Source organism: Prosopis cineraria, unplaced genomic scaffold, assembly GCF_029017545.1.
Source record: "Prosopis cineraria cultivar Desert tree isolate PC_DT_omini unplaced genomic scaffold, ASM2901754v1 PC6, whole genome shotgun sequence".
Classification (NCBI taxonomy): Eukaryota; Viridiplantae; Streptophyta; class Magnoliopsida; order Fabales; family Fabaceae; genus Prosopis; species Prosopis cineraria.
Genome location: NW_026555337.1, coordinates 34,445,903 through 34,467,240, shown reverse-complemented (window position 1 = coordinate 34,467,240; position 21,338 = coordinate 34,445,903). Strand labels below are relative to the sequence as shown.

The 21,338-nt window shown below is 29.1% G+C and overlaps 1 protein-coding gene across 1 annotated transcript; it reads right to left on the bottom strand.

The window, feature by feature from the left end:
* Positions 1 to 279: 279 nt before the first annotated feature.
* Positions 280 to 19,570, bottom strand: LOC129314097 (putative disease resistance protein At3g14460). Its single transcript, XM_054957470.1, has 3 exons — positions 19,517 to 19,570; positions 4,179 to 4,228; positions 280 to 3,934 (listed from the first exon to the last, which is right to left on the bottom strand). The coding sequence occupies exons 1-3, from the start codon at positions 19,568 to 19,570 to the stop codon at positions 445 to 447; spliced, it is 3,594 nt and encodes a 1,197-aa protein (XP_054813445.1). The 3' UTR covers positions 280 to 444.
* Between the last annotated feature and the right edge of the window lie 1,768 nt (positions 19,571 to 21,338).

The window sequence follows — 21,338 nt, the reverse complement described above, 5'->3', positions numbered from 1 at the left end:
TTTACGGTGTTGAATTCCGGGTGAATTAAGAGTCATTTAACCGCATGAAATCAAGAGATTGTGCATATTAAGAACCCAAAAAATCAAGCCTCTAATTCTAAGCAAAGCAAGAGGCGTTATTTGCATGTCCAGCGTTGAAAAATGAAGATCAAGCTAGTTGTAAAAATACATGCAAGTTCAGTCCCCCCCCCAAAAAAAAAAAGCATGCGAGCATGTTATATAGTTTTCAGGGAGACCCATCTTTCAATTCAAATGGTTGCATGTTTCAACAGGATTAACTTAAACAATCTTGAAAATGACTGCATTTATCTGAGAATCTTAGTTGCACATTTAATTTAGTATAAAATTAATAAAGTGAGAAAGTAAAGTGGTCCAGTCAAGTAATGCTATGTAGTAAATATCTGACAAAGAAGCAAATTCTCAAAATCAAGGGACATTGTTTGTTTACATGTAATGTTTACCATCCAATTCCATGTATTTGTCATTGATCCATATGCCTGGATTATCAGAAAACTTAGGCCATTGTTGCCCATTCTTCCTCTCCCATTGTTCTTGTAGCAAAGGACACTTCCAGATATCAACATCAACAGAAGAGGCAGGCAATGTACCTTCTTCTATTGACTCAAGCTTGGAACAGTCAAAAATCTGCAACTTCTTCAGAGATTTCAGGTGCTGAAGCCCCTTCCAGTCCAAGGTTTTGAGATTTGAGAAACCATGGATCTCTAGCTGTTTAACTGTGTTAGGCAACAAACCTTCTTCTGGAAAAGACTTTACCTCTTCACATTTTCCCTCAACAGAAAAGTGCACAAGAGAGGTGAGATATTGCAGATTCCAATCCTTCCTTTGGTCAATGAGCTTGTCACAATCTCTGATCTTGAGTGAATTCAAACTAATGGGCAAACCTCCATGTGGAAATGACTCGATTCCTGGACAACGCCATACTTGGAGCTCCTTTAAGCTTGAGAGGAGGCTATGCATACCTTGAGGCAGTGACTTTAGCTTGTCACAGTAGCGAACCTTCAAAGAAGTGAGATTTGGTGTCGGCAATCCTTCCTCTGGGAAAGTTACAAAACTGGGACATCTCCATATACACAAAGAATTGAGATGTTCAAGTGTTCCCTCTCTAGGTGATCTTGAAGCAGTCAAGGATTCTAGATTTTCACACCCCCATATGACCAAAGACTTGAGATTGGGAAAGAGATCCAATGGGAAGGATTTCAGAGAGTGACAACTATTATGTATCTCTAATGATTCAAGGGACTTGTGGGAGCCATTTATTTGATCAAGGAATTCCAGTTTCCAACAATTGTCAATATGAAATAAACGCATAGAAGGAGCATTTGGAATTGAAGATTCAAGCTGTTTACAGTACCTCATAGTAAGGTTTGTAAGAGAAGGGAGATAACTAGGCAAATTGCCTGCCAGTCTTGGACATTCCTCCATATGAAGCTCTCTAAGGCGTGGGAAGGCTCTGCAACTTTCATGGTCAACTTGGTGAATCCATCTCTCCCAAGCTGGCATACTGTAAAAAGTTAAGACTTCAAGTGATGGAAAGGGTTGTTTCCCTTTACAGGAATCAAATCCATAGAACTCTGGTCCCACACTAACGAGCTCCTTAAATTTTGAAAGATGAAGCTCCTTCAGAGCAGGAAGCTGACCCAGTGGTGGCAACATGTAGCAGTATTTACAGTGTCTGAGTGACAAACACACAAGGTGGAAGAATGAATGATCTCCTAACCAAGTTGGAAATTGTGTACCTGTATAATGCAGAATATTGAGAACTTCCAAGTTGGCATGTGGTTGTAGCTTGTCAAGAACATCTTTTTCATGCTGTGAATTATCTGTATCAGCACCTTTGCCCCAATCTAGAGTTAGCTGTTCAAGACACTTCTTCTCCTTCAAATTTGCCTTCATTGCATCTTCGGGATCAACCAAATACTTTAAGTTCTGGACAAGCAAAGAATCTCTGAGATTTGATAGTTCTCCTAATTCACCAATTGAAGCAGCATGCTCTTTACCCACAATAAAATTGCTCAGGTTTTGAAGGCTTCTTAATTTATGTATCTGCAAGGGCATACCTTCTAAAGTAGTACCCTTAACATCCAGATAACGTAAATTAACAAGACAATGCATGTTTCTTGGTAACTTCGTGAGACTAGGACATCTTGCTGCCTTCAATGTTTGCAAGTTATACAAAGTACAGATGGAATTGGGCAACTTCTTGATTCGAGTTTGAGACACATCCAAGTACCGAAGATGTCTTAGTTTTCCAATGAAATGGAGCAACTCATTGACACTGCCACGAGCACCAACCAAAGATAACACTCTCAAACACCTTAAATTCTTCAATAGGTCATGTGGCACCTTGTTAAGAAAGCATATGGGTGGATCTACCAAGCTTAGTTGCAGAAAGGTGCGTACACGGTTTGCTTTGTAGAAAGCTTCAAAGTTCAGAGAAGGGTATCTAGATGCAATGATCTGTGACAAATGATGAGTATGCTTCTCAACATCTTCAGCTGAATTGTGGTTCTCCAGTCTGACGCAAAATTTTCCAGATACAGATTGAGCCAAGTCATTTATAAGATCATGCATCACAAACAGTGATTCATCATTTCTTGATTGTTGAAAAAAGCACCTGCACACCAAGTCATGAAAGTACTCATGTCCAACTTCTTCTACTCTCTTGTTTCTCTTAGGTTTCTTCAGCAAATTTTCTGCCATCCACAACAATATCAACTCTTCCTTGTCAAATTCATAGCCCTTTGGGAATATAGAACAATAAGAAAAACAACGTTTCAAATGTGAAGGCAGATGATGGTAACTTAGTCTCAAAGCTGGAAGAACATTTCCCATTGTACTTGACAAATCCCACAAGTCACTATTCAATACGTTCTCCCATTCTTTGATTTTAGTTTTTGAGCGCAACAGGCCTCCTAAAGCTTTTGCTGCTAGAGGCAAACCCTTACATTTTTCAGCAATATCTTTGCCCATTTGTTCCAAAACTGGATATGAGCTTGAGTTCTTGTAATCAAAAGCATGTTTTGCAAACAACTCCCAACAATCTTCATCAGACAGACAACTTAAGCGATAAGACGGAACAGTTTGCATAATTGATGCAACATGCTCACTTTGGGTTGTAACAATGATCTTGCTTCCTTGAGCCCCATATTGAAAAGGAATTTTCAATCTGTCCCAATCAACATAATTGTCATTCCACACATCATCAAGAACAAACAAAAACTTCTTTCCCATTAGCCTTTCTTTCAGTTCAAGTTGAAGTGTATCCAGATCCAGAGTATCATACTTGCAGGAAGAAACAGCCTCCAAAACAGTTTTAGTAACCTTAAAAATGTTAAATTCTTCAGAAATACATATCCAGGCTCTGAGGTCAAACTTCTGCTTCACTCCATCATCATTGTATACAAGTTGAGCTAGGGTAGTTTTCCCTATCCCAGCCATTCCCACTATGGGAATCACTCCTATCTTTTTATCATCAGCACTTGTAACATCCAACAGTAGCTTCATTATGACTTCTTTATCATCCTCTCTTCCATATACATCAGATCCTTCAACCAAAGAAGTGGTTGGTGTTTTTTGTGACAGTTTGACTCCCACACCTCCTTTTAGACCAAGTACATCTTTTTGCTTTGCAATAAATTCTAATCTTTCAATGATATCCTTCATGGTTTCTTCTAGTTCTTTGTCATCATTTGAGTTACAAGAAGTAGAGTTACGGTTTTGTAATTGTACCTCACTTCTGCAGCTTTTTTTAGCCCTAGTATAGATCTCATCCAATAGATCATCAGCATCATACGCAGCATCTCTAAGTTCATCAATCCATTCTTTCACTGCAGAATTTGTTATCTGCTCTCCCTCTGCATCATCGAGAACCCCATTAATGGACAGCAATATCAGCTTCAACTTCCTCAGCAACCTGTCATTCAGTTTCTTCACCCTCAAAAAGCTGACTACTTCAGGTGAAGCTATCCTATCAAGCAAAACATTAAAAACTGCACCCAGAAAAGCTCCACCAACAATTTGCAAAGCCATGGTGTCTTGGAAAATCCAAGATCAAAGTAAGCTTTAGAGAAAGGTAAGCATGAAAAAAAGAAGGAAATAATAGAGGATCAACTTGACATGAATGTGGGAAAAAAGCTAAGTTATCATCATCCACTCACAATCTCTTGAGTAGATTGACTTGCTCGGATATGAACGTTCTAGGAAGAGGCTAACACCAAACAGTCTATGGTTCAGAAAATAGAATATGTTCAGTTAAAAAGCTTGATGCTTGATTACATCAATGTTGAATATTATCAATGTGAAAGTTCCTATCAATTACGTCTATTTATTTTTTTAATTGTTTTAAATTTCTTGACAATTTCTTTTTCTTTTTCTTTTTTTATATTGACCGAAGGAGCAAGTCTTTGACATATGCAAAGTACAAACCACGCGCAGCCAATGTTTCTCTCCCCCTAAAAAAAAAGGAGAATTTGGAAATGTTAGGATAAGTTATATCGTTTGTCCATATTGATATTATTTAATTTTTAACTTGGCTCTTATGTATTTTAAAAAATTATTGTTGAATATTTACAATTCATAAGAATTTTAAGAAAAAATTAATTTGCAGGTCCTTCTAATTTCTCTCAATTTTAGATTAGATTCATGTAATTTATTTTTCTTTAATCAAATTCTTATAGTTTGACTAATTAAATATGTTAATATCTGAAGGTCTGTATTTTTATTAGAAGATTATGAGTTTAGAATTAATTATATAATTTTACAATTAAAATTATATATTAGATTATATCGCCTAAATAACTTATAGACTTTTTATTAAAATTAATAAAAATGTAAACATTGTATTAAATCAATTTTTTTTTTTTTTTAAACCAAAATATTAGATAATATTTTCTACAAATTGTTAAAGTATTTTTGTTTTAAAAAAGTTAATTATTCATTAATTATTTTAACTTTCAAACGTTGATATATTTAATCGATTAACCCACACAAATTTAATTTAAAATTGAGGAAAAAAAAACTAGAAGGACTCAAATTAATTTTCATAAATTTTAATTTGTAATTTTGTTCATATGGTTAAAATTTTGTGAGTATTTGTTAAATTGTGCTGATATAACTAATTGTATGTTTCCTCAATAATATAAATAAATATAATTTGTAAATTGACAAAACTTACTAATTGAGGAATCTGGCAATTCACCTTTCAGCTACACATAGAGAACGTAATCTGGGCAGGCAAAATTTGTTCGGATCAGGTTTAATTTGGGTCAGGCTTTTAAAAATACTTAAACATAAAAAAACCTATATAGTCAAACATGTCAAAACAACAGTGATCTTGAATACCCAAATTATTAAATACTATTTTATTTTTTAGCTAGTTTCAATTGTTATCTTAAAAATCAAGATTTTCCATTTTTATTTTATTTTAATTTTACTTTAATAATAATAGAAAAAAATTTGATATCTATGGTAAGCTTATTTGGGTTTGAGCTTGTTCTAGATTTTTTTTTTCTTTAATGATATTTGGACTCAATGAACAAGAAAAGCAACTGGACAAAGAGAACTCATTTTTTAACTAAACAGATCAAACTTGGGCCTGAATAAATTTAAAGTAAAACTTTTTTTTATAAACTCTCAAACTTTACTTTAAAATTTTTGAATTTATTTGATATGTTTTATCGAGCTTGACTCAAATTACTTGCTACACATGATAGGCTACCAACAAATGCTAGGCGCATTAAGTGGGGTGGTTGTTGGAATAGATGCTTGTGATGTAATGAATATGAAGAGGATCTAATTCATGTGTTACATGACCGTAAATATGCAAAGGATATGTGATTGTTGGTTATAAAAAAATAATGTTGTGAATAATTTCTTTGACTCGAAACTACAAGATTGGGTTTGCTTGAATCTAATTTCATGATCACCTTCACTAATCAACAAAAATAACATAAACAAAGGAAAAATGGAGGAATTCTGACGATATAATTATTCTCAATCACGACGCCATGAAAATAGTCACAACAATTAAGTAAAAATAATCAATAAGAGCAACATCTGAAATCAAGTTACTTCTCTAGTTATTTATAGAGCAGAGAGAGAATATTTTTTTCCTTCTATTTATAAGTCATTTCATTAGATTTTCAACATAAATTTCTCACTCTATCCTCCATTAAACATTGAAGAGAGAAAATATATTATTAAAACTTGTATATTTAATAAAGGTAAATTTAAAAAATTTTTAAATTTTAAGATAAAGTTAATAAATTTTAAATTTATTTTTATTTTGATAAAAAATATTAAAAATAATTTATAAATAAAACTAGAAGAATATAATTGAAGAAATTACAGCTGATGGGAAGAAAAGCATTGTTAAGAGAGAAATTCCACACTTCTCTGCAGAGCCCAATGCGTATCTTTATATTTGTATATTGCCCACGATACATTTGGCCCAAGTACCAAAAATTTTCTTATGGTCCAAGCTCATATTCAAATAAAGCCCATTCGTGATACTAATAAAAAATTGGAAGGAATACATATCATCATTAGGATCAATGGTAGGGTGTAGTAGTTTGGAAGCTCTGGTTGTGGAGGAATCAATTTAGGAAAAATGACAGTTAGATTTTAAAATATTAAATTAATAATAATAAAGTTTTTGACAAAAAATTTTGAAAAATAACATTTAAAATATCAATCTAAAAAATTATAAATTTAAAAATTTCAATTGTAAATAAGTATTTAATTAATCAAATGTAACTCTTAGATTGTAATAAAAATTTTTACTTGAAATTATTTGAATTTGATATTTGTAGTTTATTTTATAGATAATTTTTTTGAGAATCTAATTGTTATTAATTCAGTGTGTGTTTAGTTTTTAATTTGTCAAAAGTTCATTTGGCAAAAGTTAATTTAAAGAAAGTTAATTGTTATAATAAAATTTGTATTTGAATATATTTTTTTAAAAGTTAATTTGATAAACTAAAATTTGTTTGCATTATGATCATAAAATGTGCTTTTAAATATACAGTTATTAAAAAGAACATTGATTTATGATTATTTATAATGTTTATTATATAAATGTAATATATGTTAAATATTTAAAAATATGATAAATATTTTAAATAACATAAAATTTGATCTATAGTGCTAAAAAACTTGATCTATAATTATTTACACTTTTTTAATTTGTAATTTGAAAAAATATGGTAAAGATTTGTAATTTTTATTATACATTAATGCTAAAAATTAACATGATTAATTATTCAATTTATATTAAAAACTTGATATCTAATTATTATTTAAATGATAATTATATTTTTAATAAATTAATTATTTTTTAAATAAAAGAATAAGATATTAAATTTGAGATAATATAGTCAAATAACATCACTTTTAAATTCATTTTTCAAAAGCTCTATCATTTTAAGTTGGCAAAAATACATTCAACTATATGTGAAAATGACTTCTTAAATGGACTTTTTAAAAAAAATTGAAATCCAAACAACATCTGAATTTAAAATTTATTTCAAAAGTTTTTTTGAAAATCTTGATCACTGAAAACCAAACGGACCGATCTTTTGGGACCTAATTATTTGATTCTCGTTTATTTACAATAATACTTTTGAGAAGCTTCATGATCCTGGTTATATATGTCATTTCAATTATTGCAAGTAATTTTGTAAGACTTTCGAGACACCTTTAGCTAAAGTGGACCGAATTAATGCTATTTGGAAGCCACCAACAACTAGTTAATTGGATCAAGGCCGATGTGGATGGTGCGTTATTTTTATATATGATGTAATGTGAAAGTTCGATTTTAATTGACATAATTAAACGTATTTTTTATTCCATTTTGTTTTGAAAAATAATTTTAAAAACTGTATTATAAAATATTTTTTAAAAATAAAAAATGAGAATTAAAACCAAATAGGGCGCCCTTAGTTGTTAGTGTTTGCTTGTATAAAAAGAGTTACGGTGTTTCAAAGAACTTTAAGTTTCAAGCATAGTTTGTTTAATTCTTGGGCTTGGATCATTGCACATGTGATCTATAAAAGTCTATGAAATGAATGTGCAATTTTATTTTTATTTGAGAGCCTAGTTGATCCAAAGAGTATTTGTTTGTAGAATAATCAAAAGTCTATGAATAATCAATTACAGCAACATCTGAAATCAAGATATTCCCTCTAGTTATTTATAGGGTAGAGATAGAAGATTTTTTTTCTCCTATTTATAAGTCATCTCATTAAATTTTCAATATAAATTTCTCACTCTATCCTTTATTGAATTAGAAAGAAAATATGTTATTAAAGTATGTAAATTTAATAAGTAAATGTGAAAACTTGTTAACTTTTAAGATAGAGTTAATAAATTTTAAATTTTTTTATTTTAATAAAATATATTAAAAATAATTTATAAATACGATTAAAAGAATATGACTGAAGAAGTCACGGCTGATGATGGGAAGGAAGCATTGTTAAGAGGAAAATTCCACACCCTCCGTGAAGCCCAATGCATATCTCTATGTTTGTAGATTTCCCATTACACCTTTGGCCCAATTACCAAAAATTTTCTTATGGTCAAAGCCCATGTTAAAATAAAGCCCATTCATAATACTAATAAAAAATTGGAAGGAATACACATCATCATTAGGATCTACGGTGGGGTGTAGTAGTTGGAAGCTCTGGTTGTGGAGGAATCAGTTTAGCAAGAATGACATTTAGATTTTAAAATATTAATTAATAATAGTTAAGTTTTTAATAAAATTTTTTAAAAAATAAGTTTAAAATATCAATCCAGAAAATTATAAATTTAAGAGTTTTAATTGCAAATAAGTATTTAATTAATCAAGTATAACTCTTAGATTGTAACAAAAATTTTGTTTGAAACTGTTTGAATTTGACATTTATAATTCATTTTGTAAATAATTTTACTAAAAATCTGACTATTATTAATTTAATGTGTGTTTGATTTTTAATTTATCAAAAGTTTATTTGCTGAAAGTTCATTTAACAAAAGTTAGTTTAAAAAAAATCAGTTATTGTAATAAAATTTGTATTTGAATACATTTTTTTTAAAATTCAGTTTGATAAACTAAAAATTTTTTGGATTATGATAGTAAAATATATTTTTGAATGTACAATTATCAAAAAAAAAATTAATTTATGATGATTTGTAATTTTATTACACAAATAATATATTTGAAATATTTAAAAAATGTGATAAATATTTTGAATAACATAAAATTTGATCTATAATGCTAAAAAATTAATCTCTAATTATTTGTACTTTTTAATTTGTAATTTAAAAAAATATGATAAAGATTTATAATTTTTATTATACACTAATGCTAAAAATTAACATGATTAATTATTTAATTTATAATGTTAAAAATTTGATATCTGATTATTATTATTTAAATGATAATTATATTTTTAATGAATTAACTATTTTTTAAATAAAAGAATAAGATTAACCTTGGAGTAGTATAGTCAAATAATATCTCACTTTTTAAATTCACTTTTTAAAAGCTTCATCATTTTAAATTGGCTAAAAGTATATTTAACCACATCTGAAAATAACTTTTTAAATAGACTTTTTGAAAAAAATTGAAAACCAAACAATATTTGAATCCAAACTTCATTTCAAAAAGTCCTTTTGAAGATCCTGATTGAAAACCAAATGGACACAATCTTTTAAGACTTAACTATAATTCCTGTTTATTTTCAAAAATACTTTAGACAAATCTCGTGATCTGGTTGTATATGTCATTTCAATTATTGCAAATAATTTTGTAAGACTTTTGAGACACCTTTGGCTAAAGTGGACCGAATTAATGCTATTTGAAAGCCACCAACAAGAAGTTAATTGGATCAAGAGCAACGTGGATGATGCGTTATTCTTATGTATGATGTAATGTGAAAGTTTGATTTCAATTTGATAAGCCTTGAAGTATATATATAAATGTTTTGGCTTGGGAGCATGAAGAGTTGATTGATACAGTTGTGTTTTTTGATTGATTGAATTGTTGATCAATATTGTTGGTAAGAAAAAGTTTGCTGACGTGAGAAGAATGTAATTATATATTTGTTTGCTTTAGAAGGATTTGAACTTTAAAGTGGAGTGAAATTAACCTTAGCTTGTTAATTGATTGTTTTCATATATATGATTTAGAAGCTTGTTGTGTGTACAATGTAGAAGGTTCAAAGATAAAGATTAAGGACCTGCTTGTTTTCTATTATTAAAAACTATTTTTATTCTTGAAAACAGAAAAACTTTAGAACATGTTTAGATAAGTGTTTTTTATTTAATCATTTTAAAAAAAAAATTTTATTTTTTATTTTTTTAAAAAAATAGAAATAATTTTAAGTTGTTTTGTTTTTTTTTTCGTTTTTAAAATACACTATATTTGATTATTAAAAATTGTAGTTACTTTAACTCATTTCTATTATTAATTACTACTATAACCATAACTATTGGTCCATTTTTTAATTTTAAAATTATTTTTTAATATATATAACTAAACGAATTTTCATTTTATTTTGTTTTAAAAAATAATTTTAAAAACTGTACTATAAAATAATTTTAAAAATAAAAAATGAGAATAAAAACTAAATAGGCCCTTGGTTGTTAGTGTGTTTGCTTGAATGAAAAGAGTTACGGTGTTTCAAAGAAGTTGAAGTTTCAAGCATAGTTTGTTTAATTCTTGGTTTTGGATTATTGTACATGTGATCTATAAAAGTCTATGAAATGAATGTGCAATTTTGTTTTTTATTTAATAGCTTAGTTGATCCAAAGAGTATTTGTTTGTAGATTTGTTGATTTGAGGAATTTGAGGAATTTTTGCGTAATTTTAAGCATGGTGATAAATGAATTGAAAATAAATAAATATTTATTCAAATGGTCATATATTGATTCATTTGAATAGAAAATAAGATATTTAAATAGCAAACATGACTTAGTTCACGGTTGGGATTGCATGAAAGTTTGTCTGATTATTAAATCTATTATCTATATTATTAGACAATTCTTGCTACTAACGTTACGTTGTTTACTTTGGTTGACCTCATCATCATTTTGTCTAACATCTGCTTTTCTTCTTATCTCATTTGTGACGGTTCACGGTTCAAGCATAACATTAAAGAATATAATATAATACACACACACGCACACACACACAAAACAAACAAAATATTTGCCAATTTCTCACCATTGCAGACTTATTCCCACAAACATAATAAGTTTTCTGATTTGGAACACTTGATTTTGGAGTGGTATGATTAAAAGTTTGAAGGAAACATGTTTTTAATTATTTTTCGTCAGTGTATTAGAGAAATATTGACATGATTGAATTTTATTCCTGATTTTGGCAATGAAATATTAACTAGATTTATGCGGGTGTAGCTTAGTTTTTTTAAGAAAATAAATATAAATATTAACAAATTATTTTTATGTAAATATATATATTCTCATTTAAAAAAGTAAAGTATTTTTAACTAAATCTCACCTCCAATCAAATAAATGTTATTTTTTTATATTTTTTTATTTAATAAAGTATTTCATTTTAAAATAAATATAAAGTGATTTTAAAAAAAAGATAATGATTACACTTTTAAAAACTTTACATTTTTGAATATTCAATTCCTTAAATTTTTTTTATATTTTTGAATGAAAGGACTATATAAAAAATTATTTGTATATCTAGCACCTATTATTTTACTGAAAATTTTATATTTACTATCAATTTTTAGTACAAAATCCTACATAACCTCTCAAAATATAAAAATTTTATTATATTTTACACTTTATTTAAATTTTTAAATGTAGACCCCACTCATATTTTTAATGGTAGGTCTTACACATCACTTTTTTAAATTACACTTCTTTAATTTTTTAAAAATTAAATTTATTAAAATATTATATTTCCTCTATTAACTTTAGAACCTCAATTCATACTGAGTTTAAAATATTTAAATATATAAAAAATTTATAGTTGAATATGGCTCATAACACCTTTAGCTTTTGGGTTTATTTAAACTAATTTAACTATATCAAATTATTAAAAATTATTTTATTTTATTTTTCTCTTTATTGAGTCCATACATTATGTCTTTGAATATCTTTTTTGGCCAATTTATATATCTAATTTTTAAAAAAATTTACAAAATAAATACATTTAAATAATAAAAAATAATTTTTTGGTAATTTAAATAATTTTTTGACAACATTTATATTTAAATAGGTATATTTTAATCCAACATATGTGATTTAGTGGTCAACTAATGATTAAGTATATGAAAATAAAATCTTAAAAATAAAAGAAGGGCTTATATTTTATAATTATCCATACTAAAAAAATTCATATAGGTTTCAAAAAATAAAAGATATATCTTATTAATTAAGATAAAAATAGATAAAATAATTTTTCTCATTTTTAAGTATAAGTTTTGTATGTATCATTTATATTTAAATAGGGTATTTTAGTTTAACATGCGTGACTTAATGATCAACCAATGTTTAGTGAATGAAAATAAAATCTTAAAAATAATAGGAAGGTTTGTATTTTATGACTATCTATATTAAAAAATATTCATATAGGTTTTAAAAAATAGAAGAGATGTATTATTAATTAAGATAAAAATTAATAAAATATTTTTCTCATTTTTTAGTATCTTAAGTTTCGTATATACTGTACCCATATGGGGAAAAAAAAAGAAAAGAATACCATTCATAAAAAAATAAAAAAAAAATGAAAAGTCGGATGGTACTGTGCATGTACAGTAGCATCCGATGGTACCAAATTTAAAAAAAAATAATAGGACCAACAGTGTTGCAATGGCAAAAGTTAAAAAAGGAAAAAAAAAAAACTGAAGGCATTTTTGAAAATTCACTGTTCATTCAGTCAAACATCCCAAATTTATATAGATATAGATTAGAAATAATAGTTGTTAAGTTGTACCATTCAAGCTGTGTTATTTATTTTGATTAGGGAGGCAACCACTTTATTAACTTATGTTGCAGAGACTGATATAATTAATATGTAACCAAAGGTTGAATATAAAAGTTGGAATTTAATTTTTCCCTTAAAGAAGTAGTAAAGTTAAAGTCAAGTTGGTATAAAGTTAAAATGCTAAATGTAAGTACCCAATGTTAGATTTTTCTTTTTTTTTTTAAATCATTTTAACTCTTGTGATTTGTTGGAAGTTTCTCACTTCGGCCAACATTTCACCGAGACCAATAATCACTTGGGAGAAGATGTAGTCTGGGCAAGATTGGATAAAGCATTATATAACTCATGATAGTTATTGAACTTTTTGTATACACAATATTTGGTACTTCTAGTGGTAGCATCTGATCATTCTCGAATCCTTTTAAGTACCACCAATTTTAGCAGCATTAGGTTAAGATGCTTCAAGAAATATGAAATCTTTTGGGAGAAGTTTAGTAGTCTCAATCAATAATATCAACGACATGGAATCAACCCTCTTCTGGTTCACCTGCTTTCAAGATTGTTTTAGGACTCAAGTCTATTATGAATCAACTTTGGATTTGGAATAGAATCTTAATGGGATCGGTCACACACAGAATCAGAGAACTTGAAGAAAAATTAGCTCATTGCTAGAATGAGATACTTGATCAAACCTCAGGAACAAGGAGCACAATTTAATTTCTCATATGATTGTGAAGAATTCCTTTAGGCTCAAAGGACAAAATTGTCTTGGATAATTTATGGAGAAAGAAACACTAAATTCTTTCATGCATCAATTAAAAACAAGCCATGAAATGGATTTTTAGGATCTTAGATCAAAATAACAACTGAATAGATGATGTGGATGTCATTTTCACCTGTTCTATTGACTACTTTCATTATATTTCTCTCCATCGGAGTTTCACACGAATTATACAGCCTCAAGAGTTAATATTTCATAGACTTTGGAGGATCTTCCTATTCCTTGCTTGACAACAGAACATCAATTATTTTTGCAACATACCTTTTCAGATGAGGAGATCACTAATTCTATCTATCAACTTCCTCCTGATACTACATGGGGGATTGAAGGTTTTCATACTCAATTTTTCAAAAAAAAAAAAATTGGTATCTTAAAAAGGACGACTTTTGCATGATGACTAGAAGATTTCAATGAATAAGCTTACTACTAAAAGAAATGAACAAAACTATCATTACTCTCCTACTAAAGATCCCCCCACGAAAATATTTCGAGATTATAGACTAATTAGCTTATGTAATGTCAGTTGTAAAATCATTTTCAAGGTTCTTTATAATCTATTGTAGACAATTTTGCATTAAAATATTCTTCCACACCAAAGTGCTTTCATTAAGGGTAGATTCATTTCAAATAATATTTTGGTTACATCTCAAGCCCCACACAAAATTCACAACATGAGGAAGGGTAATTGATCCTGGATGGTCTTTAAAGTTGATTTTACTAAAGCATAGACACAGTTTCATGGGAATTCATTAAATTTGTCTTAATCATAATCAGATTTCCACAATCTTGGGTCAATATGATTATGCAATGTGTCTCCACAATCAGCTACCATATTTCTATTAATGGCTGGATGTTAGAACCTATTTATCATTCAAGAGGCTTGTGACAAGGTGATCTTCTATCACCTTATCTATTTATTATGGTGGCAAATGTTCTCTCAGCAATCATTAAAAACTTTAGGCTGAAAGGAAGATTAAAGGCTCTCTCTCTCTCTCTCTCTGGGAAGAGGATTTAAGTTAATCTTACACCTTATATCTGCAAATGATACAATTTTCTTCTTTAGAGCTAATCAGGAAAATTGTGACACATTTAAAGATGTGCTTGACTTATATAAAAGAATGTTAGGATTGACTGTCAATACCTCAAAGTCTAAGCTAGTTTTTACCAGCTACAAAGTATGCCCTAGCTATTAGCTTAGGTGTCAAATACGATCCCCACCTAGGAAAATACCTAAGCATTGTGATTGATGCAGGCAAATTAAAAAGAGATATTTATCAAGAGCTTTTAGAGAGAGTAAGAAATAAAGTGCAAGGATAGAGTGGTATTCTTCTATCATAAGTGGCCAGATTAACTCTAATCAAGTCGGTAGTTATCAGCTTTCATGTGTTAAGCTACCCTCATCTTGGTCCAAACAATGATGCCTTACTTGCTCAAATTCTATAGAGGCTTTTTGATATGGACAATGAAAACATCCTTAATAGAGCATTGCGAAAGAGGATCAGAGGTAATAAAGAGGAATCAACTTTTGTGATAGAAATGGTTTGTCATAGATTTAAAAGGGGATTTTATAGTCAAGGTATCTCATAGAATTGCATCTCTCTTGGAGAATTGATTCAGGAGCCAACATTCCTATAAACCACTTTTTATAGTGGCCTATGTCGTTGTCTCTATTGTCAGATATTTAGACAGTGTTAAATTTTCTTAAGCACAATTCAGAAGGTTGAAACATCAATATTATATCCAGACCATATTCCCCATAAGTTGTGAAAATATATTGCGCTTGAATTTCTTAATTTTTGAAGAACAAAAACTCTATCATTGGTCAATTTTCACTATTAGATAGTTACATAATTAATTATGGTTTTTACTTGGCTGCTAAGTATAATGATTTGCTAGATTTCCTTCATATTTGGGAAGTCTTGTGGAATATCTATCTACCACACATGATCTTGCTGACTGTTTAGAAAGCTATTAATCTAGCTATTCATGTTGGGGACATACTCAGAGACCACCATGTTCCTAGTATCTTTCTTTATCCTTTATGTTCAAATGAAAAGAAAGAAAGAAACCATGGATTATCTTTTCTTTCATTGTCCCTGGTCTAGGACCATATGATTTTTAAGTCCATTAGCCATTAAAATTGATGATATTCTACACCTTTTAATGTATGACTTAAGTAGTGGTTGTCTAAAACCAATCTCAAAGATGCCTATCATATAAATTCCATCATATATATATATATATATATATTAATTACTTGTTCAATGATATGGGAGGTACGTAATGAGGTGGTACATAGGGGAGGGATACGTCACCAACTTCCTTATGCTTAGGGTTGCAATTTTTCTATAAGGTTTAACTTTAGTTAGAGCTAACATATCCTTTACCTCTATAGATCTTACAGGATTGCAAATACAGAAAAGATAGTTTCATGAGGTAGAACACAAAGACATGTAATGGTGTCAAAATAGGGGTGATAGATTTCATGGAAATATGGATTGGAATCAGGAGATGCTGGAAAGTATTTAGGAATTATTTCAGCTCTCTTTCATAAGAGTTGCTTTATTAAGAAGTTCTAATTCAAGAAGCTGTATGCTTATAGTAAGAGGAAGATGTTACTATGTTGTTTCAAGGAAGTTTTTAGGTGGATAAATTGTTTAGATTTACTATCATCATGCAAGGAAAATCTAACTATTATTATGAGTAACAAAGATCATTTCAGGATGTTTCGCTCTTTCTAGATTCTGCTGATATCATTTCTCAAGATTTAAGGAATGCATCTGGGATGTTTAGCAATCTTAGAGGAATTACATTGTGGCCTATATTACTGTGATATATTGGTGACTCACCTCTATCTTTTAATTTTCACTAGATTTTTTTATTATAATCTTCACAAAAAAAACAAGTACCTAATGTTAGGTATTTTCTTAGAAATGTCAAGTATCACCTATTGGTTGAAATTCTTAATGTAGGTTTTTTTTTAAAAAAATGCAATGCATTATTGGCAAGGCATTACACTTTAAACAATGTTCATATATTTTTTTCATATATTTTTTTGCATGTAAGGAACCATATATATAAAGGAAATTGCAAGGAAAAGATGAAAAATTAAGTAGATAATTTTTAATGATAGTTGGCAAGGTAGAAAGTACTAAATACATCGCCATTATTGCTGCATGTGGGACAGTGTGTAAAAAATATATAGAGCATAAGTTCTAAAGTGATACACTATCGTTGCGGCACAAAAAGGAAGCATACAAAATAAGGAAGTTCTAGGTGCTAGACATAGAGTTGCTTTATCAAGAAGTAAGGAGACTAGTGATGATTGGATGAACTTCATCTATGTCTTTAATGTCCCAAAATATACGAGTGGCTGGGGAGATGTTTGGTAAGATCTTAATATCTATAAAAGAAGTTATTGGTTAGTTTTAGTTAGTGAATTGTAGTTAAGAAAAATTCTTGAATGAGATATTTATTACCATCAGGTTATGTAGCCAAGTACATTGAATGATACATTTGAAGGGAAGTATTTTGCTTGCAATTTTGTAATCTTTCCCATGCTATTTCTACAGCTTCTCTTTTAAGCAGTCAATAGATTGAATGGTGTCTTAAAAAGCACAACAAATTAATTTACCATGGAAAAACTTGATTGAAGTAAGATATTATTGGAGAAGATAGGTTGTAGGTGTTAAATAGATGAAGAGATCTCAGCTGGTCATCTTCTACTGTGAACTCCAGTTGAATGGTATCTAGTTGATGGAATCCTTAAGTCACTTTGGGTCACCAAGTTTAACTAGAACATAGAAGTGAGCATTCTATGTCATTTTCTTAGAGAGCAAAGCATACAAGTTGGTTCAAATGCTACAAATTAAGAAGTTTCAAGTAATCAAAACTAAGCCTAAGTGCAGAATTAGATGTTTGTAATTTTTTATTTAATTAGAATGAAGTGAATGATGATTATGGAGAGTCCTTGTTATATTCCTTAGCATTAATCATTGAATTCCATGATTGTATTAGCACAAACAACCTCAATTAACCTAAGATAAAAACACTTAGAAACCTTTAAATGTAGTGCACCATTGAACTTAATGAACACTTAGGGATTCAGGTCAAGTGAATTAAGATTTAACACTATGTCCAGTCTTGTTTTACACAAGTTTCAAACCAAAACAAATGGAAGAAAAATAACTTAAGCCAAATTCATATAACTAACATAGATCTAACTCAAGTTTGAACATGAACTTGAATAAGAATCAACAAGAACTCATGAATAAACCCTAGAACATCAAGTTGAATCATGAATTTCAGATCAGAACATAGCACTAAATCTCAATCCAACATCGATATTCTCATCTAATATGAATTAGAATTACAGAATTCATAACCAAACCAAGTGTTAAATTCAAAATTCTTAAAGAATCAAGAAAGTAAATGAAGATTACAAATCTAGAAAACTTATAGTGTTAAGTCATCCTCCTTGGAGCTCTAACTTGTTTAGCCTCTCATGCTTTCCTTCTTCATTTGAATTAGACCTTGAAAAGCCTCTATGAGTGATTGAAGATGAAAATCAGATCTAGAAGTGGCTGAAAAGATGAACAATATAGATAAAAATTTTGGTTAGAAATGATGAGATACTAGACAAAATGGTATAAGAAGATGAGAAGAAGAAATGAAATCTGAAATGGATGGAGAAGCTGGATGAGAATTGATCTAAAATGAATGAAGCAAATCTAAAAATTGAAGGAGATGAACCTAGACGTGTGATGTGGATGAAGGAGATGAGAGAATTTGAGATAAAAATATGGTTGAAAGAGAGAGAGAGAGAGAGGAATATGAAGAATGAGGCTATAATCTAAATTGAAAGCTTATATAGGCATGATAAATGTTAGTGAGGGTGATGAAAATAAAGCTAAGTGATACTAATTCTAAAGTTCTAGATCTGAATGTGGCTAATTATAAGCTGAAAAATGAATTAAAATTGAACAAATAAATATAAAAAATAGAGACATAAGAGGTGCCTAAGTGCTAAATGAAGGATGGCAAGTGAAATGTGAATAGGCATGGACAATGTGACTTCAATTGAGCTCTTCTCCAGCTACCACGTCAATTCTACTAAGTCTGATCATGTCACGCCTATTACCTTAATTATGATTCAGTTTCAATTCATGCACATAATACTCTTCTTATATTTTATGATGATGTCATCTTAAGAATTCTTCTTGGATTGGATTACATTCATGTTATTATGCTCTTTGTTTCCCTTGATAATGTCATCATATGATCTCTTTAAATCAAATTTTTGAGTGAAAAGGAAATTTATTAAAAAAAACTATATATGCAATATGTACAAGAAAGTAAAAAACAATTACATTAGGATTTTAAAGAGAAAAAAAGACCTATGAGTATGATCCACAATAGCTTTAATGCATACAAGAAAAGAAAATTCATCAATAACCTCCTCAGTGAGTAAGGGTTTGTTGCAAACTTCTCATAGTTTCCAACTTAAAATACTAATGCTAGTTTTCCAAGAAATGTCAACATTGGGTGATCGAAGTATATTAGAGAGCCATGTGGTAAATCGCTCTGATAGAAATCATCATACATATTAAGGGGTAGAACTTTTTTTTTAGATATTTGCTATAAAAGGACAATTTTTAAAGGCATGATTGATATCTTCCATTGGGTCATGGCAGATAGAACATTGTGAGTCATGTGTCATCTTACGACGAAGATGTTTATCATTTATGAGAAGTTGACCTTTAAGAAGTAACCAGATGAAAATCTGCACCCTTTGCACCACAAGTAGCTTCCAGACGCTCTTCCATTTAGCCTTAACATCATTCCATTGAATAGAGTAGAAGGCTTGATAAGCTAATTTAATAGATTTGAATTCACGCATGTATGCTTCTTCCTTGCCAATTATTTATTTAATTCCCTTAATTAAATCTAAAAATAGGTGCCAACTCAGCCCCTTTCAATTCTGGAATTAAAATACCAAATAAGCCGTCTCTTACTCTTGAATTTTCCAATAAAGTTAACTTAGTCTTTACTCCTTGGTTCCAAATTTGCTTCCTAAAAAATCTAAAAATAAAAGATACAAAATTAAATAAATCCTAAAAAGACAATTAAAAGGGAAAGAAAAGAAAATTTAAGCCTAAGATCTCAATTAGGGTATGAAAGTGTCAAAACAACCATCAAATAGTACTATTAGGGTTCATGGAGTCAATATGAAAAAGACAACACAAACTCGAGCATTAAACCCTAATATGCACAATTTGATACTAAAAATCAAGTGTTTAGTATGTAAAATATAAGATAGATCACTACTCTATTAGCCTTTGTGAGACTAGGCTTTATTATGCTCATCAGCATGTTTTGACATTTATGAAAGCAAAAAGATAATACATGTGTTAAAATATAAATCAAACAAAGTTGTCATTGTAAGGATAGTTGTTCATGAGCACCTATTGCAATCCAATTGTGTACCCAAGTCTATATGAAGTTATTTATGTAACATCTCAAAAAATAAATAAAGAAACTAAGATATTAAAATAAACTAGGAATTAATTGTGATTATTGTAGGGTTAAATTATGAAAACTTTATTTGAAGTCATATTTTTATAAATAAATCAAGTTAGGTAAAATCAAATTCAATTATTAAATATATATACATATATATATTGCTAACTTAACATGCTATAAATATCTTAATATGATAAAGATTTTATTTAAACAAAACAACTAAATTAATTCAATATTTTGAATTTGGAAAGTCTAGGAATGTGTGTGTGTGTGTGTAGGATGGATTTAAGAAGAAGAAGAAAGCTAAATAAATAAATGAGTTATATATATATATATATAGATGAACGGTTAAAAAATGATCAAATGCATTTTTAAATATGGATCACACCTAATATATCATAGGTGGTGGTTCTTTGTTCCTTCCTTATCTCTTTTCGACTTACAATGAGAGAAGAGAGGAATAGAGCTTGATGCAGTGTCATCCTAGAGGGAAGGAATCTCATTATCATATATCTTTAGTGTGATTTGAGATTTTCTAAGATTAGATAATTTTTTTAAATATTCTTTTGGATTTATTTCTCCACTTTATTTTCAAATTCTTGATAGTAGAAAAATTTGTATTTCTTATAATTTTAATTTTATGGTTATTTTTGAAAATGTGGGAAGTTTTGGATGATATATATGGATGAAATAGAGTTGTTGGGAGTATATTTTTATTGCTAGGATAGTGGGTATAAATTATTTGAGTATTCTATCTAAATTTTTGTTGATTTAAGTTAGGGTTATTGGGCTTAGTTAGGATTATTAGAGTCTAATGAAGCTAATGGAACTATTCGATAACACGATTATCTAATAAATTAAAATTTATAATTGTTGAGTAAAAATGGATAGTTAGGAAAGTGGTGCAATTGATTTTATATTTGATCTTTATGAATTGTGTAATTGTAAACTAAAATCTTTTGAGCTCCTAGAGCATTTGGGAGCTTAAAATTGAATTGCATTCATGAGTGTGCCCTTTTGAGTGACTTAAGGAGTGGAGGTAACCAGAAACCTAAATTCTTTTATGTGCAT

Excerpts from the sequence above, each read along its gene's own strand:
- LOC129314097 (XM_054957470.1), bottom strand. The coding sequence starts at position 19,570 with ATGGAAGAGCGTCTGGAAGCTACTTGTGGTGCAAAGGGTGCAGATTTT. Across the intron at positions 4,229-19,516 it reads AGGGTGCAGATTTTCATCTG|CCTCTTCCTAGAACGTTCAT; the intron begins GTTACTTCTTAA and ends GTTTGGTGTTAG. Across the intron at positions 3,935-4,178 it reads GTCAATCTACTCAAGAGATT|GTTGCTGAGGAAGTTGAAGC; the intron begins GTGAGTGGATGA and ends ACTGAATGACAG.